Below are 24290 nucleotides of genomic sequence, written 5' to 3'. Positions count from 1 at the left end.
CCACTGTGCTTATATCATGAGTCCAGTTGAGTTTATGGTCAATGATAACCCCAAGGCTGTTGGTAGTGGATGATTCAGTGACGATAATACCATTAAATGTAAAGGGGTGGTTGTTAGATTGTTTCTTATCGGAGATGATTGTCAATGCCTGGCATTTATGTGGCGTAAATATTATTTGCTACTTGTTCGCCCAAGCCAGGATATTTGTCCAGATCTTGTTGCATTTGAAAATGGACTGCTTCAGTATCTGAGGAGTCACAAGTGGTACTGAACATTGTGAAAACATTGGCAAACTTCTGACTTTATGACGGAGGGAAGGTCATTGATGAAACAGCTGAAGATGGTTGGGCCAAGGACTCTACCCTGAGGAACTCTGGAAGACATGTTTTGGAGCTGAAATGACTGACCTAAATCATATGGTCAGAAGTAAAGATGATTAGACCCATCTTCCTATGCACCTGGCAAGATCCCAAACAATGGAGAGCTTGCTTCCCGATACCCATTGTTTCTAGTTTTGCTGCGGTTCTTTGATGCTACACTAGGTCGAATGCAGCCCTTGATGTCGAGGATTGTCACTGTCACTTCACCTCTAGAATTCAGCTTTTTCATTCATGTGTGAACCTATGCTGTCATGGCAGAAACGAAATTGGGTGTCAGAGTAGGCTATTACTGATCAAGTGCTGCTTGATAGCAGTGTTGATGTCATCTCTTATCAGTTTACTGGTGATCATGAGTAGACTTATGGGGCAGTACTTCGAAGGTGTGGATTTGTCTTTTTTTTTGTGCAGAGGACATACCTGAGCAATTTTCCACATTGTTGGGTGTAAGCCACATTGTCACTATACTGGAAGCTTGGCTACGGAAGTGTCAAGTTCTGGAGCACAACTCTTCAATACTTCAAATCCCTCTGCTAACTAAAACTAACACCGCAGAAAAAGCTCGCCTCGCCTCATAATCTGCCAAAAGTGTGAGTGAAAGAAAACCTCAGATATACACTGTTTAAAGAAAAAATAACAATTTATTTACCTATCTCTAACAGCGAATGCTAAACAAAAACTATTAACAATCCCAAGCCCCCTTTTTCTTAACTAATCACTATCTGATCCCAACTCTACAAACATGCTGCTCCAATAACAATTATTAAATATGAACTTAATCTCTCAAAGTCCCTATAGTGTCTTATGCTGTCTTCCTTGTGATTTTCCAAATCTGCTGCTTTCTTTTGTCCATCTGAATCTGCTGTTTCATTCCATCCTTCCAATTCTGCTGTCTTCTCCTTAGATCATGTGTGATTTTTCTTTTTTTACTGTGAGTGTCTTTGTATAAAATATCTTCTGAGAGATTTCTTTGAGAACATTGAGATGTTTATTTCTTCCTATGGCAGTTGGCTCTGACTAATTTTCAAAATGTCCTTTTTAAATTCTCAAGGCTCATAACCTCTCATTGGCCCAATGTTGTCAATACAATCAAATTCAAATTCAGTTGGTTTTTGGTATCCTGGGCACAATTTAAATTAGTTCGTTAAATTCAACTCCAGTTGCCTTAACATCAAAACACAACCCCAAGTTGATTGTTAGATATTATCAATTCTCAGCACTCTCTGTACCTAACAGCTAATCACAGATACATGTGCTGTCACGATCTCTCAACTCAGAAAAGGCATTTCTCTCTTAAAGTGACCATGTACGCTTTCGACTTCATAACAGTACTATTCCCAGAAAATTGTCAGGGCTGTTGCTCTATTCACTGCCTCCAAGTGTTTCTTCATATCATGTGGATTGAATTGAATTGGCTGTGGACTGGTATCTGTGATGCTGAGGATCACTGGAGGAGGCCAAGATGGATCATCCACTCAGCACTTCTGGCTGAAGATCATTGTGAATGCCTCAGCCTTAACCTTTGCACTAAAGTCTTGGGCTCTTCCACTGTTGAGGATGGAGATATTTGTGGACAACTACATGTGACAGGATTGCTCAGTTTATAAATGCTCCATTGGTTGTGGGATCACTTAGCCCTGTCTATCACTGGTTGCTTGCACTGTTTAGCATGCAAGTAGTCCTGTATGGTAGTTTCACCAGGTTGACATCTTATTTTTAGATATGCCTGGTATTGCTCCTGACATGCCATCCTGCACTGTCCATTAAATCAAGGTTGATTCCTTGACTTAATGTAAGGGTTAAGTTGAGTGATAAGTGATGAATTGGGTCTTGAGGTTGCAAATTGTGCTGTTCTACTGCTGTTCTTAACCATAGCACCTCATGGACACCCAGTCTGGAGTTGTTCAATCTATTCAAAGGCTGTCCTGTTTAGTGCAGTGATAGTGTCATTTGGAGGGTAGTCTTAATATCCAGATAGGACTTCATGAATGTGAAGGATTGTGTGGTGGTCACTCATGGACAGATGCATCTGCAGTAGTAGATTGGTAAGGATGTGGTCAAGTATCTTTTTCCCTCTTGTTGGTTTCCTCATCACCTGCTTCAGACCCACTCCAGCAGTTATATCCTTTAGGACCTGACCAGTTCATTCAGTGGTGCTGCTGCTTGAAATTCCCCAACCAGTGTACATTTTGCACCCTTTCCACCCTCAGTGCCTACTCCAAACATTGTTCAACATGGAGGAGTATTGATTCATCAGCCAAAGGAGTACGGTACATGGTAACCAGCAGGAGGTTTCCTTGTGCATGTTTAACCTGAAGCCATGAGACTTCATGGGGTCCAGAGTAAATGTTCAGGACTCCTGATTCTACACCACTATGGTGTCACCTCTGCTGGGTCTGTCCTGCCTGTGGCACAGAAAATATTGAAGGATGATGATGGTGGTGACAGTGACGTATGATTCCATGAGTACTATGTCTCGGTCTTTGCTTGACTATTCTGTAATACAATTCACCCAGCTTTGGCATTAGCCCCTCAGATGTTAACAAAGAGGACTTTAAGTGTCAACAGTGCTGTTTCTGGTGTTGTCTTTTCTGGTGCCTAGGTCAAAGCCAGGTGATCCATCTGGTTTCAATTCTTTGTTGAGACTTTGTAGCATTTAATACAGTTGAATACCTTGCTAGGCCATTTCAGAGGGCAGTTGAGAATCAACCACATTACAGCCCAAACAGATTATCATTGTATTCCTAACATTGCAATATGGCAATTGGTTCTTGACAAGGAGTCACAGATCAGCCCAAGAGCACTGTACAACTGAAAGGACAATGATGAAGTAATCTTGTTTGTCTATTGTTGCACAAACCTGATGTATTTAAGACCATAAGATGTAGAAGCAGAAGCAAGAGTTTGGTCCATCATTCATTGAGATCATGGCTGATCAAATAATCCTCAACTCCACCTTTCTGCCTTTTCCCAATATTCTTGATTTTCCTACTGATTAAAAATCCATCTATTTCAGCCTTGAATATACTTAATGGTTCAAACTTAAGAACCCTCTAGAGTAAAGAATCCCACAGATTTACTATCCTCTGAGAGAATACAATCTTTCTCATTTCTGTCTTAAATCTGTGACCCCTTATTCTGCGATTGTGCCCTCTGATCCTTGGTTGGTACATAAGGAGAAACAACCTGTTCACATTTATCATGTCCAAACCCCTGAGACATTTGAATGTTGCAATAAGGTCGGCTCTCAATCTTCTATTATTTAATTATATTTAAACCCCTGAAAACAATTCCTCACTTGAAATGAACAGCACTGAACTGAAGCTGAATTATAAAGTTATTATGGTACCAAAGGAGGGCCTTGGATGCATTATGTTGATGCCAGCTTTGTAGAACTCTCCAGTCAGTCTTAATCCCCTACTCTCTAACTGTAATCCTAAAACTTTATTTCCCTCAAGTGACCACTGAATTTGTTTGGAATTTTTTTGTTGTCTGTGCTTCCACTATCTCCATGGTAAGTGGGTTCCAGTCATCTTTACATCTTCAACAGAGAGAAGGCAAGCTAACATTTTGAGTCCAGATAACTCATCATCGGTCATCTATGTTCAAAATATTAGCTTGCTCTCTCTACGTGGGTGATACCTAACCTGCTGTGGTCTCCAACATTTGTTGTTTTAAGTACTGATTCCAGCATCTGCAGTAATTTGCTGCTTCATCCTTACATCTTCTTCATCTCCCCCCCTCCCCCCCCCCCCCCCCACCCCCCGTCTTGGTCCAAAACCTTAAATCTGTGTCCCCTTCTCTTTGTACAATGAACTAATGGGAATCTGTTTCCCCTGTCTACCTGATTGAAACCTATCATAATCTTGCTGATGTTTGCTTTATTTCCTCTCAAAATCCCTAACATCTCCAATCTAATCTTACAGCTAAAGTCCTCCAACACTGGAATCATTCTGATAAATCTCCTCTGTACCCTCCCAAGGGCTCTCAGATCCTTTCTCATGTGTGGTGACTGTAACTGGATGTCATACCAGTTTTATTCTTTCCACGAAACTTTACACGATCTCAATTCTGTTTGTCTATTCCTTGCTCCATCATGCCTTTTTTCAGGCTACCTCTTAAATGTACCTATGTAATTCATCTCACATAATTGCTGTGGGAGCAAGTTCCACATTTTCATCATTTAATTTGAGAATAGGTTCCTTTCCATCCTCTTCCTGCGTTGTGGATGGACATGTTTTGCCGTTGGTCCATGATTACTCTGGAAGTCATACTGCAGTCTTTATAATCAGATTAAACCATCACTGACTTGTCACTCTTAAATGAAGATTGATGTGTTATACCTGGGTGAAGCAACTAGCAATTCTGCACATGGAGAAGGAAAAGTTAAAATTTCTCATTCAATTTGCAATAAAGTGAAGTCACTAAAATCAACACAGAATTGATTTTAAGACAAATGCAAGAAAGTAAGCTCATTTAGCTATCCATTTAAAGGTTTCTCAGGAGCAGTTACTATAATTCCTCTTTGGAAACAAATGGCTATTTAGACCCTTGAGCCCATCCTGCTATTTAGTGCAATTGCAGCTTATTACCTCGTTCTCCCAGAGGCTTACCCCTCACTACCATTCAAAGGACCGGTGTGGGAACTTAATGATTATGAATGGAACAGTATTCCAGGGAATGAGTTCAGATCCTAGCATGCCAGTGCGAAAATCTAAGTTACCTTATTGAATTGTGTAAAACTTGAAGTTTTAAGACCTGAATATTAGCTGTAAAATAGGCAGTCGAACTTCACAAGGGTGACACTTTCAAGGGGGTAAACCGTCCTAGGTCTATGGAACAGTAAACAATGACACAGATTATTGTCCATGGTGCTGAATCTATGGGCCAGGGTTTTGATGTTCACACGAAAAAGGAACGATTGTGGAAAAGACTCACCAGATTGAATCCATAATCCCTGTTCCTAAAACAAGCCCACGATATCTGAAAAATGAAGAAAAAAAATTGAATTCAGAAATTGACTTTTAAATGAGGTTGGCTATGACTCGAGTACATGTCAGTCCATCTGTCTTATCTTCTGCCCCTCTGTTCCTGTCTCCATGGATTAAGCCATGTACTTCCATTAGGTTGGTCCATACTTATAAGCCAGATACTGCAGTGGTTTTGCCATTTCCTTCTGCAAAATGGCTGAGAAGGAGACTCTGCCAGGTATATCTTCTTCAATCAGATGTAGTGAAAGGATTAAAGGCCTCAGAACAACCTACTTGACCACAATATGAACATCCTTTCCATGGCCAACAATTCTGAGTGTGAGACTCATAGATGAAGCTCCTGGTGTTAAGGTAGGGATGCTATCTACTGCACTGCAAGACTTCCTCACAAAAGTATTTATACTGAGTTCAAAAAAAGTCTAGAGCTGAAAGGTTGTTAAATTATAGAAAAAAAATTCACTTAATGAAATCTATGAAAGAAAGGGCTTCCTGTCCTGATCCAGTATTGTCTATATTTGACTTAAGTGTAGCTGGCTGAGTGACTTCTCCAGTGACTTAGCAAGTCAATTAATCATATTGAACTTAGGATGCCTGAGAATCAGCGAGGCCAACATCCTGGCATTGTGCAAGGTAGAATTCAGTGACAATTTGAACTTCTGTCCCATTATCATACCAACTTTAGCTATTCAGCTCTAATCTGAAAATCCCCCTCGAACACTTCATTGTAACAATGGGTTGAATTTGATCATTCCATCCTTAAGTACTAGAGATCAGCCTTGTATGAGTTATGCCATTTGTCTCCAAGGCTCTCAGACTCAAAGATAGCTGAGAATATCCAAGGTGCAGGCTGATATGGAACATAACATGAATTCTTTCATCGACACTGATAATCAATAGGTTAGTTTGTAAAATGAAAAAATGACAGGTGTAAGTGGGAGAAGCTATGATAATGGAAGATTTATGACTCTGTCACATTGGCAAAAAAACATTGAGGACTGCATTATTATTGCAGGAGTGTAGACATTCACCACTCATGTCAGTGATATTATGTTAATGCAGAGTGTAGGGTCCAGCCTGCATATGACAGATCTCATATCTGAAGGCAGACAAGGGAGGACTGAAACTGGATGGCTGCATTCTATTGACAGAGCTTTGATGCTTAACATTATCATTCCTTTTAGCAAAGTGTAATACTTTCAAACATCCTTGTCTTTCAGGGTCGACCTGGATTACCAGGTCCTGTGGGTCCCAAAGGATTAAAAGGAGAAATAGTAAGTATGTTTGAACATTCTTAAATTAATATTGAAAATGTATGAGTTTTAATGATCCTGTGCTGATTCCATATTATCACACTATATTCACCATCCCTCATTTCTGGATAGATGGAAGAATTGCCCCTAATCTGCTAATCACTAATCTGCTTAAACTGGACCTCAAGAAGTGGGCAAAGCTTTGAATGATTCAGTCTTTGCCATGGCAAAACTCACAAAAATAAGAGGTAAAAACAATGACTGCAGATGCTGAAAACCAGATTCTGGATTAGAGTGGTGCTGGAAAAGCACAGCAGTTCAGGCACCTGCTCCTCGGATGCTGCCAGAATCATAGGATTATAGTGTTACACAGTACACAAGAGGCCTTTTGGCCCACAGCACCTGTCCCCCAAAAATATATTTCACCTGCACTAGCCCAAGTTTGCTGCACCTGCTCCTCGGATGCTGCCTGAACTGCTGTGCTTTTCCAGCACCACTTTAATCCAGAATCATAAAAATAAAAGTCATTTTCTCAGAGAGTTGGTTATAGAGACCATTCAGTCCGGTTGCTTCTAATCTATAACCAAATCTAACTGCGCACTTTTATTTTCAGATGAACCAACCTCAGGAGAATCATAGGATTATAGTGTTACACAGTACACAAGAGGCCTTTTGGCACATAGCGTCTGTCCCACCAAAAATATATTTCACTTGCACTAGCCCAAGTTTGCTGCGCTACGCCCATAGCCCTGAAGGTTATGACACTTCAGGTGCTCATCTAAGTAACTGTTAAAGGCTATGAAGTTTCCTGCCTCAATTATCCTCCAAGGTACTGCATTACAGACCTCACCACCCTCTGGGTGAAAACAATTTTCCTCAGATCCCCTCTAAACTACCTGCCTTTCACTTCAAAATTACACCCCTTTGTTGTTGATTTCACAACTAAGGGGCACAGCTACTTTCTATTTACTCAGTCCATCCACCTCATGATCTTATACAGTCCTATCAGAATCCCCATCAACCTTCTCCGCTTCAAAGAAAACAACCCAGGTTTATCCAGCTGAAATACCTGTGCCTGGCAACATTTCTAATTTATACAGTGAGCCTTATTTTCAACACTCAAGGATTTTTTTTTAATGGTAAGCTTGTAATTGGAAGTTTTCTAAGGGTTAATCTTGCTTCAAGAAGTAATTCTTTCAAGATATGTCAGTTTAGGATTTCCCTCCTCCATGAGTTTCATGTGCATTCACTATACTTGAACCTCTCTCACAGTCTTAAATGGGAAGGATTTTCTACTTTGTAATTATTGTGACAGTACTGCTCTAAGGAGGTTTGGCAGACTCTAACAGATGCAACATACAGGTGCACAATCCTTTATCCGAAATGCTCAGGACTAGCTGGGTTTCAGAATTCAGAATTTCAGAATAAGTGACAGTTTGATGTGAATTTTTTTATAATCTGACTGGAGGAGCAGACACACTGAGTATATCGGGCCTTGAGACAGAATTGAGGCACGTTAGTGCTGGGCCACACGCCCCCACCACGCCCACGTCGCATCTGAGTGACATGCATCGAGTGGTTGTGGACTTGGGTTAACTTTTTGCATACCAAACAACTTTGTTTATGAGAAAAAAACTTCACACAAAACCTTTGGACTTTGGAGCTTTTTGGGTTTCGGGATTTCGGATAACGGGTGTTTACCTGTACTGGGTTGTCACTTTCTGATTATGATCAAATAATGATTGGTGATGATTTTTCTTTCTCTTTTATTGTTTCTTAGGGAACAACAGGAGCACCAGGCCAATCAGGAATACAGGGTGAAAAGGGTGACAAGGTTTTTATTTCTTTTCATTCTGTTATTATCTTTAGAAATACTGGTGTTATCATCATGTTTATGTCCTAAGCCAAGCCATTGACAACCCATTTTAAGTCTTGTACAATTTTCCTAGCAATCATGGAAAAAAGAAACAGTTGAAGTGAAAAAGGACTTGCGAACAGGGTTAACAATAATCCTAACATGTTCTATAAATACATTAAAGGGAAGAGGTTAACCAGGGAAATGGTTAGGCCCATTAGGGACCACGGGGACAATCTATGTGTGAAGCTGCAGGATATTGAAAGTGTGTTAAATAAATATTTTTCTTTAGTGTTTACTCTGGAAAAGGAGAACATGAGTACAAAATTCAGGAAAAGAGACTGTGAGGAAATTGCACCATTTGACATGGAATGGGGATAATGGAGGCTCTGTCAGGCTTGTGAACAGACAAACCCCCAGCCAGATGAATTACATTCCAAGCTGTTATGGGCTCAAAGCAGGAAATTGTGGGGGCTCTTAACACAAATTTTTAATTCATCTCTGGCCAGAAGAGAAGGTAAGTACCAGAAGACTGGAGATTGGCTAATGTTGTTCTACTTTTTGAGAAGGATGGTAGAGAAGAACTATGAAATTACAGATTGGTTGACTCTCACATTGGTGGCAGGGAAACTGTTGGAGAAAATTCTGAAGGAGCGAATCAATACCCACTTGGAAAAACATTAGGAACAGTCAGCATGGCTTTGTCAGAGGGAGGTCATGCCTAACAAATTTGTTAGAGTCTTTTTTTGAAAATGTGATCAAGTGAGTGGATGAGGGAAATTGAGTTGATATAGATTATATGAATTTTAGCGAAGCATTTGACAAGGTCCCTCATAGGAGACTGATTGAGAAGGTTAAAGCACATGGAATTAAGGGAAACTTGGTGAGCTGGATCAGAAACTGGCTTAGTAATAGGACACAAAGGGTAATGGTAGAAGGCTGTCCGAGTGACTGGAGGTTGGGTTCCAATGGTGTACCACAAGGATCAGTATTGTGACCTTTATTGTTTGTTATACACGTAAATGATAGCAATGAAAATGGAGGTAAATGTTAAACAGTTTTGCAGATCACACCAAGGTTGGTAGAATGGTTTATAGCAAAGAAGATGTTTGTAGGTTTCAGCAAGATATAGATGGCTTCATCAGATGGGCAGACCATTGGCAGATGGTATTTAACCCTGATAAATGCTAAGTGATGCACTTTGGAAGAAGAAACAAGATGAGGGAGTATTTAATGAATGGCAGGATACTGGGTAGCTCACAGTAACAGAGGAATCTGGGGTAATTATTCACAGATCCCCAAAGTCGGCAGTTAAGAAGATATATGCGTCACTTGCTTTCATCAATCGTGGCATAGTGTGTAAGAGCCAGGAGATAACATAGGAGTTGTACAGCATGTTAGTCTGGCCACATCCGAAGTACTGTGTGCAGTTCTGGTCACCTCACTACAGGAATGATGTGATGGGGGGTACAGAGGAGGTACAGCAGGATGTTGCCTGAGGGAGGGATGGAGAAAGTTACCTATAAGGAAAGACTAGATTGTTTTCTTCAGAGCAGAGAACATTGAGGAGGGACATGATTGAGGTATATAGGATTATGAGGGGTATGGGCAGGATGAATAGAGAGCAACTATTCTCATTGGCTGAGGGGTCAATCACAAGAGGGCATAGTTTAAGGAGAAAAGGAAGGTAATTCAGAGGATATTAGGGAAAATAACATTTTCACTCAATGGGTGATGAGAACCTAGAATACACTGGAAAGTAGTGAAAGCTGGAAACTTTACAACCTTTAGAGAATAATTGGATGAGCACTTCAAATATGAAACAATTCAAAGATGTTGGACAAGTGCAGGAAATTGGAATTAATGTTTTTTTTATTGGTAGTTATGTAGGTACAGACTCAATGGACCAAAGGGCCTTATCTGCACTGTGCGATTCTATGAATCTTTGAATCTAAATAACTATTGCAAATATAAGCAGAAAATCCAGGGGAGAGGGCTTAATTCGATTTTTTTAAAGCACTGTAAGGATAAAATGGAACACCGGGCATCCCAATGTGCTGTAAGACTGAATGATTTAATGAAGATTGATGAAGATTAAGACCAACTGTAAATTGAAGTGCCAGCCATGACTCAGGGAGTAGCACTTTTGTCTCTGAGACAGCAGGTGTTGGGTTCAAGTCCAACTCTAGAACATGTGGACAGAATCTAGGCTGATACTCCAGCACAATACGAAGAACTGCTGCACTGTTGGATGTGCTGTTTCTTAAATGTGAGTCTCCTGTCTCAGTGGAGTGTAATTGATCTCCTGGCATTCTGTTCAAGGTGAGCAAGGGAATTATCTCTGACCTCCTTGCCAATGTTGATCTTTTCATAGAGTCCCTATAGTGTTGAAGCCAGACATTCAACCCATTGAATCCACACCGACCTCTGATGAGCATCCCACACAGACTCACCTGATCCCCATAACCTTGCATTTCCCACAGCTAATCCATCCAACCTGCAAGTCCCTGGCACTATGGGTGATTTAGCATGGCCAATCTACCTAACCTGCACATCTTTGGAATGTGGGAGGAAACCCATGCAGACACGGGGAGAGTGTGCAAACACCACACAGACAGTCGCCTCAGGGTGGAATCGAAATCAGGTCCCTGGCACTGTGAGGTAGCAGTGCCATGTAACATAGCAAATAAAATACATTGTCTGGGAGCTTCATTTTAGATAAAGATATTGGGGAGATTACAGAAAAGATTCCTAAGAGTGTTTCTAGGGATGAGGAATTTCAGTTGTAAAGACAACTGTGACTGCCCTCCTTGGGTAAGAGAAGTTTGAGAGGGGATTTGTTTGAGGTGTTCAGAATCATGGAGGCTGTGGACAGAGCAGAGAGGAATAAGCTGTTCTCTTTGATACAGCTTGAGAATACCAACTGAAGTTCAATGGCAAAAAAAGCAACAATGACATGAGGAAAAACCAGTGGTGAGGATCTGGAATGACCATGTGGTGGAAACTCAATTGGGACATTCAAAAGTTGTTTGAGGAGCAAGGATCTGTCGGGCTATACTGAAAAAGCAGGGGATTGGGAATAAGATGATTTGCATTTTTAGAGAACGAGCACATGGGCCAGTTAGCCTTCTCCTGTCCTGTATCCATTCTGTGATCCTATAAAGTAATCAAGTCATTTATCTGTGGCTGTTACCATATTACGAGAATGTCTACACCCCAGAATCTGTTAAGTGCCTTAGACAAGGCAGTGAAAGGCAGGATGGTAAAACCCACGTTATCTAGTATATTTCAGAATTGGGTGGAGCTAATAAATCAGAAATGTTGGTTAAACCAATGGTTAATAATTCAGCTATTTGGGAGATTGATTGCAGATTGTTCTTTTGCAATCCCTACAGAATGTTAACATCAATCGAGTAAACACCTGGTTATCTGGTACCCAACCGTCTGGAATTTTCATGCAACTTGCAAAATTATCCTTGAAGAATCATGAAATTGGTTGCCTGTGTTAATTTTGTAAATCCAGTGAGAAATATTTCCAGAAATGAGTTTGATGGATGGCTGGATGTTGATAAAGATGATCCTATTAAAATGACGTTAAATATAGAAGACATTATAGACAGTGGTTGTAACCTAAAGTTCAAGAAAAGTGATGATGGTAGAGAAGCAGGCTAAGAGAATTTCATGATGGACTTCTGCCGAAAGAGTGGAAAATGCCCTGAAACTTTACTCCACAAGCTTTAATGCAATTTAATTTCCTGCAGTCCCAATATTTGCATATATTGTGGACCAGACTAAACCCCCTCAAAGTATATGAAGAAGATAGTCTAGACCGAAACATTTTCTTATTTTAACGGCAAGTTCCAGGCATGGTGTTTCAGATGTACTTCAATTGGTCAAACTACCAATCTTGAAGCAAACCACACTTTATTCATACAAGATAGTTAAAATACAGGCAAAATAAAAAAAGAATTGGCCTGACTCTTACTCTATTGAAAAGCTTAATATAATAAGATATACATATATTAATTGCAATAATTAATTGTTCCAGTATAACAACATCCCATAAACACACCGTTAGCAAAGGCAAATTCAGTAAAATAAATTATCTCATATGCAGCAGGAAGAGAACCAGCAGCAACAAATGAAATATTAAAACTAAAAATCCGGTTTCTATGGACGCTTGATCCCACTTGTTCAGGCTGGTTCTATTGTTCCAACTTTTAAGAAAAAAACTTCAAGGCCTCACAAGCTGCTTATTGGCTTTGAAGCAGACTGCTCTGGACCTCGGTCTTAATCTTTCTTTATAAAAAAGTCAGCACAACATACACCGCTTAAAGCCATAGTATTTTCACACCTCCCCCTTAAAAAGGACCATCAATATGCAAAGGCATCTTCATTTTTAAAAACCTTTAACATTACGTTATCAGTACACAACGATGAACATACATTATGTTGACTATAAGCATGCAAACATTCATAACTATAGTCCATTTGAATCGAGAATCTGGTGCTGGAAAAGCACAGCAGATCAGGCAGCATCCGAGGAGCAGGAGAATTAACGTTTCGGGCATAAGCCCTTCATCAGGCTCATACAGTCCATTTGAGTCAGTTTCTTTCCTGCCATTGAATGCCTCCGCCTTCCTTCATCAATGTTGCAACAATGTGTCAGGAATTGCATTCTCATGTCCTGCCACGTGTCCCATTTTGAAATTGAAGGCTGCAATAATAAGCTCCATCTAACCTGTCTGGATGTTTTATCCTAAACTTGCCCAGAAACTGTAAGGGATTATGATCAGTAAATTCAGTTGTCTCAGACACATTACCAGCAATATAACTTTTTTTATTTATTAACTTGTGGGATGTAGGTATCACTGGCTGACCAGCATTTATTGCCCATCCCTCATTGTCCTTGAGAAAGTGATGATGAGCTGCCTTCTTGCTGCAATTCCCCTGCTGTAGTTTGATCTACAATGCCACTAGGCAGAGAATTCCAGGATTTTGAGCTAGTGACAGTGACAGAACAATGCAATATTTCCAGTTCAGAATGGTGAATGACTTGGAGGGGAACTTGAAGGTGGTGATGTTCTTATGTATCTACTGCACTTGCCCTTCTAGATTGAAATTGCCATGGGTTTGAAAAGTGTTGTCTGAGGATCTTTGGTGAATTTCTGCAGTGCATTTTGTAGACACTGCTGCTACTGAGTGTTGGTGGTGGAGGGAATGGATGCTTGTGAATGTGGTGCCAATCAAGCCCCTCTCTCCTGGATGGTGTCAAGCTTCTTGAGTGTCATTGGGGCTGCAGTCATCCAGGCAAGTGGGGAACATTCTATCACACTCCTGACTTCTGCCTTGTAAGTAGTGAATGGGCTTTGGGAAGTCAGGAGGTGAGTTACTTTCTGCGGTATTCCTAGCCTCTGACCTGCTGTTGTAGCCACTGTGTTTATGTGGTGAGTCCAGTTGAGTTTTTGGTCAATGATATGTCAAAAGTGGGGAATTCTGTGATGGAAACACAATTGAATGACAAGTGACGGTGGTTAGATCATTTCTTTTCATGATGGTTATAGCCTGGCATTTGTGTTGCGCAAATGTTACTTGTCACTTGTAAGCCCAAGCCTGGATATTGACCAGCTCTTGTTGCATTTGAATATGGACTGTTTCAGTATCTGAGGAGTCATGAACAGTACTGAACACTGTACAATCATCAGCGAATATCCCCACTTAAAACCTTATGATAGAGGGAAGGTCATTGATGCAGCAGCTGAAGATGGTTGAGCCTAGGATAGTACCCTAAAGAACTCCTGCAGAGATGTCCTGGAGCTGAGATGGCTGACCTCCAACAACCACAATCATTTTCCTATGTGTCGGGTATAACTCTAACCACCAGAGAGTTTGCCCCAATACTCATTGATTCCAGTTTTGCTAGAGCTCCCTGATGTCACACTCAGTTGAATGCAGCCTTGATGTCAAAAGCTGTCACTCTTACCTTACCCTCTGGAATTCAACTCTTTTGTCCATGTTTGAACCAAGGGTGTAATGAGGCTAGGCGTTGAGTGGCCCTGGTGGAACCCAAACTGGGTATCACAAAGCAGGTTGGGGCTGACAGATGCTGCTTGATAGCTCTGTTGATGACACCTTCCATCACTTTACTGATGATTGAGAGTAGACTGATGGAGTGGTAATTGGCCAGGTTGGATTTGCCATGCTTTTTTATGTATAGGACATACCTGTGAAATTTTCCACCTTGTTGGGTAAATACTGGTGTTGTAAATGTACTAGAACAGCTTGGCTAGGGGAGCGGCAAGTTCTGGAGCAAAGGTCTTCAGCGCTTTTGCCGGAATGTTAACAGGACACATAGCCTTCACAGTGTCAAGTGTTTCCAACCATTTCTTGATCTCACATGGAATGAATCGAATTGGCTGAAGACTGGTATCTGTAATGCTGGGATCACTGGAGGAGGCCAAGATGGATCATCCACTTCTCACTTCTGACTGAAGGTTGCTGTCAAAAACTCAGTCTTATCCTTTGCACTGATGTGCTGGCTTCTTCCATGATTTAGGATGGAGATATTTGGAGCCTTCTCCAAACAGTTGTTTAATCGTCCAACACTATTCATCACTGGATGTGGCAGGACTGTAGAGCTGAGATCTGATCCATTGTTTACGGAGTCACTTAGCTCTGTCTTTGCTTATCAGGTGCTGCTTATGCTGTTTGGCATGCAGGTTTGGTGTCCTGTTTGGTGTCTTCATCAGGTTGACATCTCATCTTTTGTGAGCGGCACGGTGGCACAGTGGTTAGGACTGCTGCCTCACAGCGCCAGAGACCTGGGTTCAATTCCCGCCTCAGGCGACTGACTGTGTGGAGTTTGCACGTTCTCCCCATGTCTGCGTGGGTTTCCTCTGGGTGCTCTGGTTTCCTCCCACAGTCCAAAGATGTGCAGGACAGGTGAATTGGCCATGCTAAATTGCCTGTAGTGTTAGGTAAGGGGTAAATGTAGGGGTATGGGTGGGTTACGCTTCGGCAGGTCAGTGTGGATTTGTTGGGCCGAAGGGCCTGTTTCCACACTGTAATGTAATGTAATCTAATCTAATCTTCAGGTATGTCTGGTGCTGCTCCTGGCATTCCCTCTTGCACTGTCCATTGAACCAGGGTTGAACCCCTTGATGGTTGAGTGGGATTATGTCAGGCCACGAGTTACAGATTGTACTGGAGTACAATTCTGCTCTGTTGATGGCCCACAGTACCTCACGGATGCCCAGTCTTAAGTTGCTGGATCTGACCAAAGCCTGTCCCATTTAACACGGTGATAGTGCCACACAGCATTATGGAGCTTACTCTCAATGTGATGGTGAGACCACGTTTCCACAAGGACTGTGCAGTGGTTTCTCTTACCAATACTGTCATGGACAGATGCATCTGCAGCTGGCATATTGGTAAAGATGAGGTCAAGTGTGTTTTACCCTCTTGTTGGTTTCCTCACCACCTGCCGCAGACCCAGTCTAGCAGTTACGTCCTTTCAGATCCTACCAACTCGATCTGTAGTAATGCTGCTAAGACACACATGGTGGTGGACATTGAAATCTCCCACCTACAGTATATTTTGTGCCCACAGTGCTTCCTCTACGTGTTGTTCAACATGGAGGAATACCGATTTATCAGCTGAGGTAGGATTCAATTAAAACTCTTGTAAAAGCTTCCACAAATGCAAGAATAGGTATTAAGGGCACTGGTTTATCATTGCCTGAGGCTTTCCAATTACCTGACACACATAACGTCAAGCAATATTCGATCATTTCCTTATGTCATCTAGACCAACAAAAATGTTCTTGTATTTTGGCTTGAGCTTTCCTTATTCCCAAATTCCCTCCTACTGTTAATTCATGTGCTACCTAAAACACCTCATATCTACAACCTACTGGTAATGCCACTTGATGAACTTCTGCCCATTTCTCATCCACCTGAATATGTGATACTCTCCATTTCCTCATCAAGACAACATCTTTAAGATTGTAACATTCTGAGATACACTCAGATTCTTCTTCCGTGTATACTTTTTAATACAACTGCTTTAGTTTTTCATGTTTCTGTTGTAATTAAGCTAATTCCTCTGAACTAAAAATATCCACTTTGTCTTCCACCTGTTCTTGTTGTTTTTCTCAACCATTTGATCAAACAGTTTCTGATAATTGAACTTCAACTTTCTTATATCTACTCTTTGATTACTCCTTCTGTTTTCATCTGTGGCTTTGTGATCTTGTTACCACACAATCAGGAAACATCCTAGAATATATTTACCTGAATTTCCACTGACCTTTGAACCACACACCAACATGATCCACTTATATCTTTACCAAGGATAAGCTGTATTTTAGGCACCAAGGATTTCTGGATTATTCCTACCACCACTTCACATTTCACCAGACTCTAACCTCACTTTATGTAATAGAACACTGCTCTTCTCACCATGAATTCTACATATTACAACTTTTTTCTGGCAGTTGTCCTTCCAAATTACATATCTCCTCATCTCTCACCATCAAAAATTGACTTCCTCCCGTATCTCATAAAATTTTAATTTCTCCTCCTGGTATATAAACCTTACCTATGCAAGTCAGTTCTTTAAAGAGATCTGGCACTTTTCAAATAACCCCTGATTCATTTGCACATTTTTGCAGCTTTTTAGCTCCCACAGTGGTTTCCTTTAGCACTTCATCAATACTCCTGTCTTATTTTGTTTTCCCACATTTGTCTTTTAAGTGCTTTTTCTGAACTACCAACATTGTGACCTCATGTGTTCATCTTTATTTCAGTGAAAACACCGGAGATTTTTAAACTTCTCTTTCCCCCTAATGGGTTTGCATTTTACCCAGAGGTAAACTGTATGTATTATCTTCTATGAGATCTTCTTTTCCCTTAACACTTCAGGATTTCTGTTTCTCCAATTTCTATCCATCACACATTGAAATTAATATCAGAAGCCAAACTTTTATTTACGAGCCAACTCATAATCATGTGCCATTTCCGCTACTAATATTGCAGATTTAACTCTCTGCTTTCCCACTTGAGTCATCACTGCTTCAGGAAGTGAATTTTTGAACTCCTCCAAAATAATCGCCTCTCTAAAAGCTTCAAATGTTTGATCTGTTTTTAATGTCCTTATGTACCTATCAAAATTACTTTGTTTGTTCCTTTCAAATCGTATGTAGCATTGTCCGTGGCATTCTGGTACTAACTTATATGTACTTAAAATGTTTTTTTTCACCTCATCATACTCCCCAAATATCTCCTCTGAGAATGATGCAAATACCTCACTAGCTCTTTGTACCAACTTTGTTTGGATCAACAATACCTACATAGTCACCAGCCATTTCATTTATTTAGCCAGCTTCTCAAATGAAATGATAAGGGCTTATATATTCTTCTCATTGAATTTATGAAACTGTTGGATATATTAAAACAGGTCCCCACCAGTCATTTGGGATGGGATTGGTCCCCCTCACTGTCTTCATTCCCACTCGTACCTTTCACTTCTACCTCCATCATTCTAATTCAACTTTGAGTTTTCAGTTCCAATCTCTGAAGTTCAAAAAACTCTTTCCTTCTCCCTTGCTTTTGCTAGGGCATTCCTTTTCTTTTTCTTCTGTTTTTAATCATAGCTCAAACTATTCTGTTTCCTTTTCATTTTCAAGCTGCTTCATTTGAAATTGAATTTTAGCCATTTTCAATCATTCTGATGCCATTTCCAGCAATCATAAATGTTGAGTTATTGCTTAATTTTTTTTTCCAGAGAGAGTGGGAACCCCAATGCGAGCTTGTTACCAATTGCAAAAACGTTGCCTTGTTCACTTTCTGTTAAACTCATTTGTAAGTTTTCTCACTGAGCTGAAAGGCTTGTTTTCAGATGTTTTGTCACCATACTAGGTAACATCATCAGTGAGTCTCCGGTGAAGCACTGGTGTTATGTCCTGCTTTCTATTTATGTGTTTTGGTTTCTTAAGGTGGGTGATATCATTTCTGGTTCTTTTTCTCAAAGGATAGTAGATGGAGTTTAAATCAATGTGTTTATTGATGGAGTTCCGGTTAGAATGCCTACATCTAGGAATTCCCGTGCATGTCTCTGTTTAGCTTATCCTACGATGGATATGTTGACCCAGTCAAAGTGGTGTCCTTTTTCATCTGTAAGGATACTTGTGATAGTGGATCATGTCTTTTGGTGGCTAGTTGGTGTTCCTGTATACTAGTGGCTAGACTTTGCCTGTTTGTCCAATGTAGTGTTTCTGACAGTTCTTGCATGGTATTTTGTAAATGATATTCATTTTGCTGGTTGTTTGTATAGGGTTCTTTAGGTTCATTAGCCACTGTATAAGTGTGTTGATAGGTTTGTGGGCTACCATGATGCCAAGGGGTCTGAGTAGGCTGAAAGTCATTTCAGAGCTGTCCTTGATGTAAGGTAATGTGGCGAGAGTTTCTGGGTTTGTTGTTGTGACATCAGTGGACTGTGTTTATTGGGTAACCATTCTTTCTGAATATGCTCCATAGGTATTTTTCTTCTGGTGTTCATAGTTCCTGGGTGCTGCAGTGTGTTGTGGCTCATTGAAATAACATTCTCCTCGTTTGTGGGTGTTGGGATAATTGCTTCTGTAATTAAATATTTGTTCTGTGCGTGTTGTTTTTCTGTAGAAGCTGGTTTGAAGTTTTCCATTTCATTCTACTGTGACAGCTTGGAATGGGAGTCATTTGTCATTTTCCTCCTCTTTTGTGAATTTTATGCCAGTGAGGATGTTGTTGATGGTGTTGTAGGTTTCCTATAATTTGTTCCGTTTTGTGATGACAAAGGTGTCATCCACGTAGCAGACCCAAAATTTGGGTTGGATAGTTGGGAGGGCTGTTTGTTCAAGTCTCTGCATTACTGCTTCTGCTAGGAACCCCGATATTGGTGATCCTACAGGTGCTTCATTGATTTGTTTGTAGATCTTGTTATTGAATGTGAAGTGGTTGGTGAGGCATAGGTCTTCTCGATTAGATTACTTACAGTGTGGAAACAGGCCCTTCGGCCCAACAAGTCCACACCGACCCGCCGAAGCGCAACCCACCCATTCCCCTACATTTACCCCTTTACCTAACACTACGGGCAATTTAGCATGGCCAATTCACCTGACCTGCACATCTTTGGACTGTGGGAGGAAACCGGAGCACCCGGAGGAAACCCACGCAGACACAGGGAGAACATGCCAACTCCACACAGTCAGTCGCCTGAGTCAGGAATTGAACCCAGGTCCCTGGCGCTGTGAAGCAGCAGTGCTAACCACCGTGCCACCCTTTAGCTTGAGCATTTTGTCTTTGCTGATGAAGTTGGTGCTGTCTGGTGTTTGTGTCCTTGGTTCCTCTAGTGGTGCAGTCAGTCCTCTTCGATCTTCGTGTCTTTGATGCTGTTCATGAATTCTTGGGTGGCGTAAATGGAGTGGTATGAGTCTTCTAATAGATATTTCAGTTTTTGGTGAGAATCCTTGGCTAGTCTGCATGTAGGTGTTCCAGTTAATGAGACTATGGGTTTGAGGGGGTGCGCTGATTTGTGTACTTTAGGTAGTCTGTAGAAGCAGGTGTGTTGGATCCATCCAGTTTCATTTTTTGGCAGACTGTTTTATTTAATTGTCCTAATTTCTGAAGCCTTTTCAACATGGTTGTGATATGATTTTCTATCTGTGGGGTCGGGTCTATCACCACCTGTTGGTAAGTGTTGGTATCTGCAAGCAGTGAGTTTCTTTTTCAATGTACTTTGATCTGTTTAGAATGACGTTCATGCGCCCTTTGTTGGCATGTAGGATTACATTGTTTTTGTCTTTTTTGAATCTTTCTAGGGCTTTCCTTTCCTGTGTGTTGAGTGTGTTCCCTTCCTTTTTCCTGCTTAGTGTTGGTGCAACTGTCTGATGGTCTGCTTGGTTTTTGTGTGAGTCCGTTGTCTTTCAGTGTTGATTCTAATGCTGCCAGGAAGTCATTTTTTGTCTGTGTCTCTGTAGTTGTAGTTTAACAACCTTACTAGGATGGCTCTTCCTGTATCTGTTAGTGATTGGTTTGATAGGTTTTTTATCCAAACCTCTGTGAGGTCTGTGTTGTTCTTTTTTGTGAGCTTGTCCAGTTTTTCCTGCAGGGTTAGTTTTTTTCATTTTCTGCTGTTTGATGCTTACGGCTTGTTATGTTTCTGTCCATTCATGGTCTGTCATGTTAGGATTTAAAGGTTTTGGTGCAAATTTCACAATTGTATTCATGGCTTTCGTTGTGAGTATCGTTAATAATTTCTCACAACATTCTGCGGCCGTTCTATTCTGCTATTCTTTTGACTTGTAGGGTATCGATTCGTGGTTTGTATTTAAGACATTTTGGTAGTACCTGATTCCTGAGGCTTTCATGCAGAAAATACAGTTGTTCGCAGATGGTGCTCAGTCGGATGCCATTGGTTTCCCATCTTTGGGCTAGTTTTACGTATTGGCCCACAGGTGTTTGAGATTTTTGAGACAATTTGTAGCTCATGTTGACATTCTAGTTTTAAGTTTGCTTGCTGAGCTGGAAGGTTTGTTTTTGGACATTTCATCACCGTGGCATCATCAATGAGCCTCCGGTGAAATGCTGGTGATATGTCCTGCTTTCTGTTTATGTGTCTAGGTTTCTTAAGGTGGGTGATATCAGTTCTGGTTCCTTTTCTCTGAGGATAGTAGATGGGGTCCAACTCGATGTGTTTATTGATGGAGTTCCAGTTAGAATGCCAGGCCTCTAGGAATTCACATGCATATCTCTGTTTAGCTTGTCCTACAATGGGTGTGTTGTCCCAGTCAAAGTGGTGTCTTTTTTCATCTGTATGTAAGGACTTGTGATAGTGGGTCATGTCTTTTAGTGGCTGTTGTCGAGATTGTGTTGCTGGGAAAGCACAACAAGTCAGGCAGCATCTCTCGACTCTGATCTCCAGCATCTGCAGTCCTCAATTTCTCCTCTTTTGGTGGCTGTTTGGCATTCATGTATCCTGGTGGCTAGTTTTCTGCCTGTTTGTCTGATGTTGTATTTGTTACAGTCCTTGCATGGTATTTTGTAATTGACATTCTGTAAAACTCCTGAAGTAACTTCTTAAATAAATTGAGTGCAATGCCCAAAATAAAAAAAACCCAACACACACCACTCACTGCTTTTTTGTCCAATAATCCTAAACTCAACTTTGTGTTCAATATTTTGATCCCAGGTGAGCCCCCAATTTGTTATGAACCAGACAAACCCTGTCAAAATATATGAAGAAGATAGCCTAGACCCTATCTGTTCTTATTCAAAGGCAAGTGCCGGGCATTGCCATTCCAGATGCAATTCAATTGGTCAATCTACCAGTCTTGATGCAAAACATACTTTATTCATACACTACAGTTAAAATACAAACAAACTAACATGAAAAGAAAAGTGGCTTAACTGTAACTCTCTCAAAATGCTTAACATAATAATATATATAAACTACTCTAACTTAACTGTACCGATATAACAGCATCACAGAAAATACAGTTGTTCGCAGGTGGTGCTCAGTCGGATGCCGTTGGTTACCCATCTTTGGGCTAGTTTTACGTATTGGCCCACAGGTGTTTGAGATTTTTGAGACAATTTGTAGCTCATGTTGACATTCTAGTTTTAAGTTTGCTTGCTGAGCTGGAAGGTTTGTTTTTAGACATTTCATCACCATACTACGTGACCTTTGGCATAGGCAAATTCAGTAAAATAGATTGTCTCACATGTAATTCTAGCAACAGAAGAGAATTCAGCTTTTAACTGTAACAGAGAGAGGAAAAGCAGCTTCCACATCCAGCTTCAAAACCCTAGCAGCAACAACTGAGAAACTAAAACTAAAAATCCTGGTTCTGTGGTAGCCTGACCCCCCACCCATTCAGGCTGCTTTTATTGTTCCCACTTTAAAACAACTCTCAGGCCTCTCAAGCTATTTACTTTATTGGCTTTGGAGCAGACTGCCCAGTACCTTCGTCTTAACCTTTCTCCATAAAAATAACTGCATTAGTCAGGGGTAAGTGAAGGGTAATGGGTCTGGGTGGTTTATTCTTCGGAGGGTTGGTATGGACTTGTTGGGCCAAATGGCCTGTTTCCACACTGTAGGGAATCTAATATAAAAAAGATAAAATACACCTCTTAAAACTGTAACATTGTCACACATGAGAGATTGATGCAAGCAGACAGAAATTTATTCAAGAGGACCTAAATCCACATCTACTGAGCTCTGGACATCAGCTGCTGCTTGAGATGCAACTACAAGCTGGTGAAGTGTTATCAAAGTTTTCAGAATCCAGTGAATAAATTGCACTACCTTTGTGAGATTTAAATTTAAGGTTTTTTTTATTCCAGGAGTACTGGGGCATGTTGTACTGGGTTACTATAAGAGTATTTCTCATGTAACTGGCACATCCTATTCCCCATACATGCTGGATAACAGGGAGTTTACTGTACTTTATATTGTATCTCTGATGCCTGGTATATTTATTTAAAAGCTGCCAATGTTGAAAACACAATGAATGTAAATACTTGAAGCGGACACTGAAACACAGTCAGTCTGTAGTAACAATCATTCAGATGCCCCACAACCCTCCCCCCACCACAACCCATTATGTTTGACCTAATCCTTGCATTTAAGTGCTGAATGAATTGTTGCTTTCTCCCCTAGCCACAATGGGAAGAGGGATGGGGTGGAGGGGGTTTGGGATGTCTGATAGGTTACCTTACTTGGACCTTGGGTAGGCAAATGGTGGAGGGTAGTGGACATCACTCCATCTCCAATCCCCCCTTCCCGAACTCTCCTCCTGTCATCCCCCTTACAAGGAACACCCCCACCCCCACCCACTTCCTGTCGGGTGATAAACAGATGTCCCACCACCAGCCAGCTAATAGACCTCAGCACAGGAGAACACCCTCTCCATTAAATTTTACTCCCTCTATTGACAAAAAAGTACCCATGGGACATTGCTTTTCTTCAGTAAAGTAAGATTTGAGTTAACCTGAATCCCTAAACCGAATCCACCGTCACAAATAAAATGGCTATTGATTACATTTTTGTATTTTGGGATGTTGCTATGTATAAATTGGTAGTTGGGTTTCCCGGCCGAACAAAAGCCATTGCCAAAGTTATTTGTCTAGAAATGACTGTGGGACATTGAGGATGTCAAAAAAGTTTTTTGCATGGAAGCAGACCTTTGATCCAACTTGCCCATGCAACCCATTTTTTCACAATTGAACTGGTCCCATTTCCCTGTGTTTAGTCCATATCCCTTCATACCTATTTCATCCAATTATCTGTCTAAATGTTTCTTAAATGACAAAATTGTGCTCACTTCCTCCATTACCTCTGGCAGCCCATTCCAGACACTCACCACCCTCTATGTGAAAAAGCTCCTTGTCTAGACCCTCTGTCCTCGCACCTAAAACCTATGCCCTCTAGTTTTAGACTCCCCTACCCTGCGAAAGGTTGTCAGCTATCTACCTTATCTATGCCTGTCATGATTTTATAAATGTCAATAAGATCTCCCCTCAATCTCCCACGCTTCAGGAAAAAGAAGTCCAAGCCTATCCAATCTCTCCTAATAACTCAAACCTTCCAGTTTAGGTTGCATCTTAGTAATTTTTTCTGCATTCTTTCTAATGTAATGTTACATGAATATGTGAAAGGAGCTATACAAATGAAAGTTATTTTCTTCCAAAGGTAACTGTGGGGATTATTCAGCATTCTGCTCTGCTGAGTTCCAGGTGAAAGTCTTCCCTTTTGAATAATCACCATTGTAAAGAAGGAGTT

The 24290-nt window shown here is 40.9% G+C and overlaps 1 protein-coding gene across 5 annotated transcripts in view; it reads left to right on the top strand.

Moving 5' to 3' along the window:
* Nucleotides 1-24290, top strand: part of LOC140463703 (uncharacterized) — a 438200-nt gene that overhangs the window by 309583 nt on the left and 104327 nt on the right. For all 5 annotated transcript variants that reach the window (XM_072558071.1, XM_072558067.1, XM_072558062.1 and 2 more), the window contains 2 exons: nt 6586-6639; nt 8399-8452. In XM_072558071.1, the coding sequence (XP_072414172.1) occupies nt 6586-6639; nt 8399-8452 (108 nt within the window). The remainder of the gene's footprint in view (nt 1-6585; nt 6640-8398; nt 8453-24290) is intronic.

The sequence above is a fragment of the Chiloscyllium punctatum genome, chromosome 3 (genome assembly GCF_047496795.1).
Source record: "Chiloscyllium punctatum isolate Juve2018m chromosome 3, sChiPun1.3, whole genome shotgun sequence".
Taxonomy (NCBI): Eukaryota; Metazoa; Chordata; class Chondrichthyes; order Orectolobiformes; family Hemiscylliidae; genus Chiloscyllium; species Chiloscyllium punctatum.
This window is presented reverse-complemented; position numbering and strand designations above follow the sequence as displayed.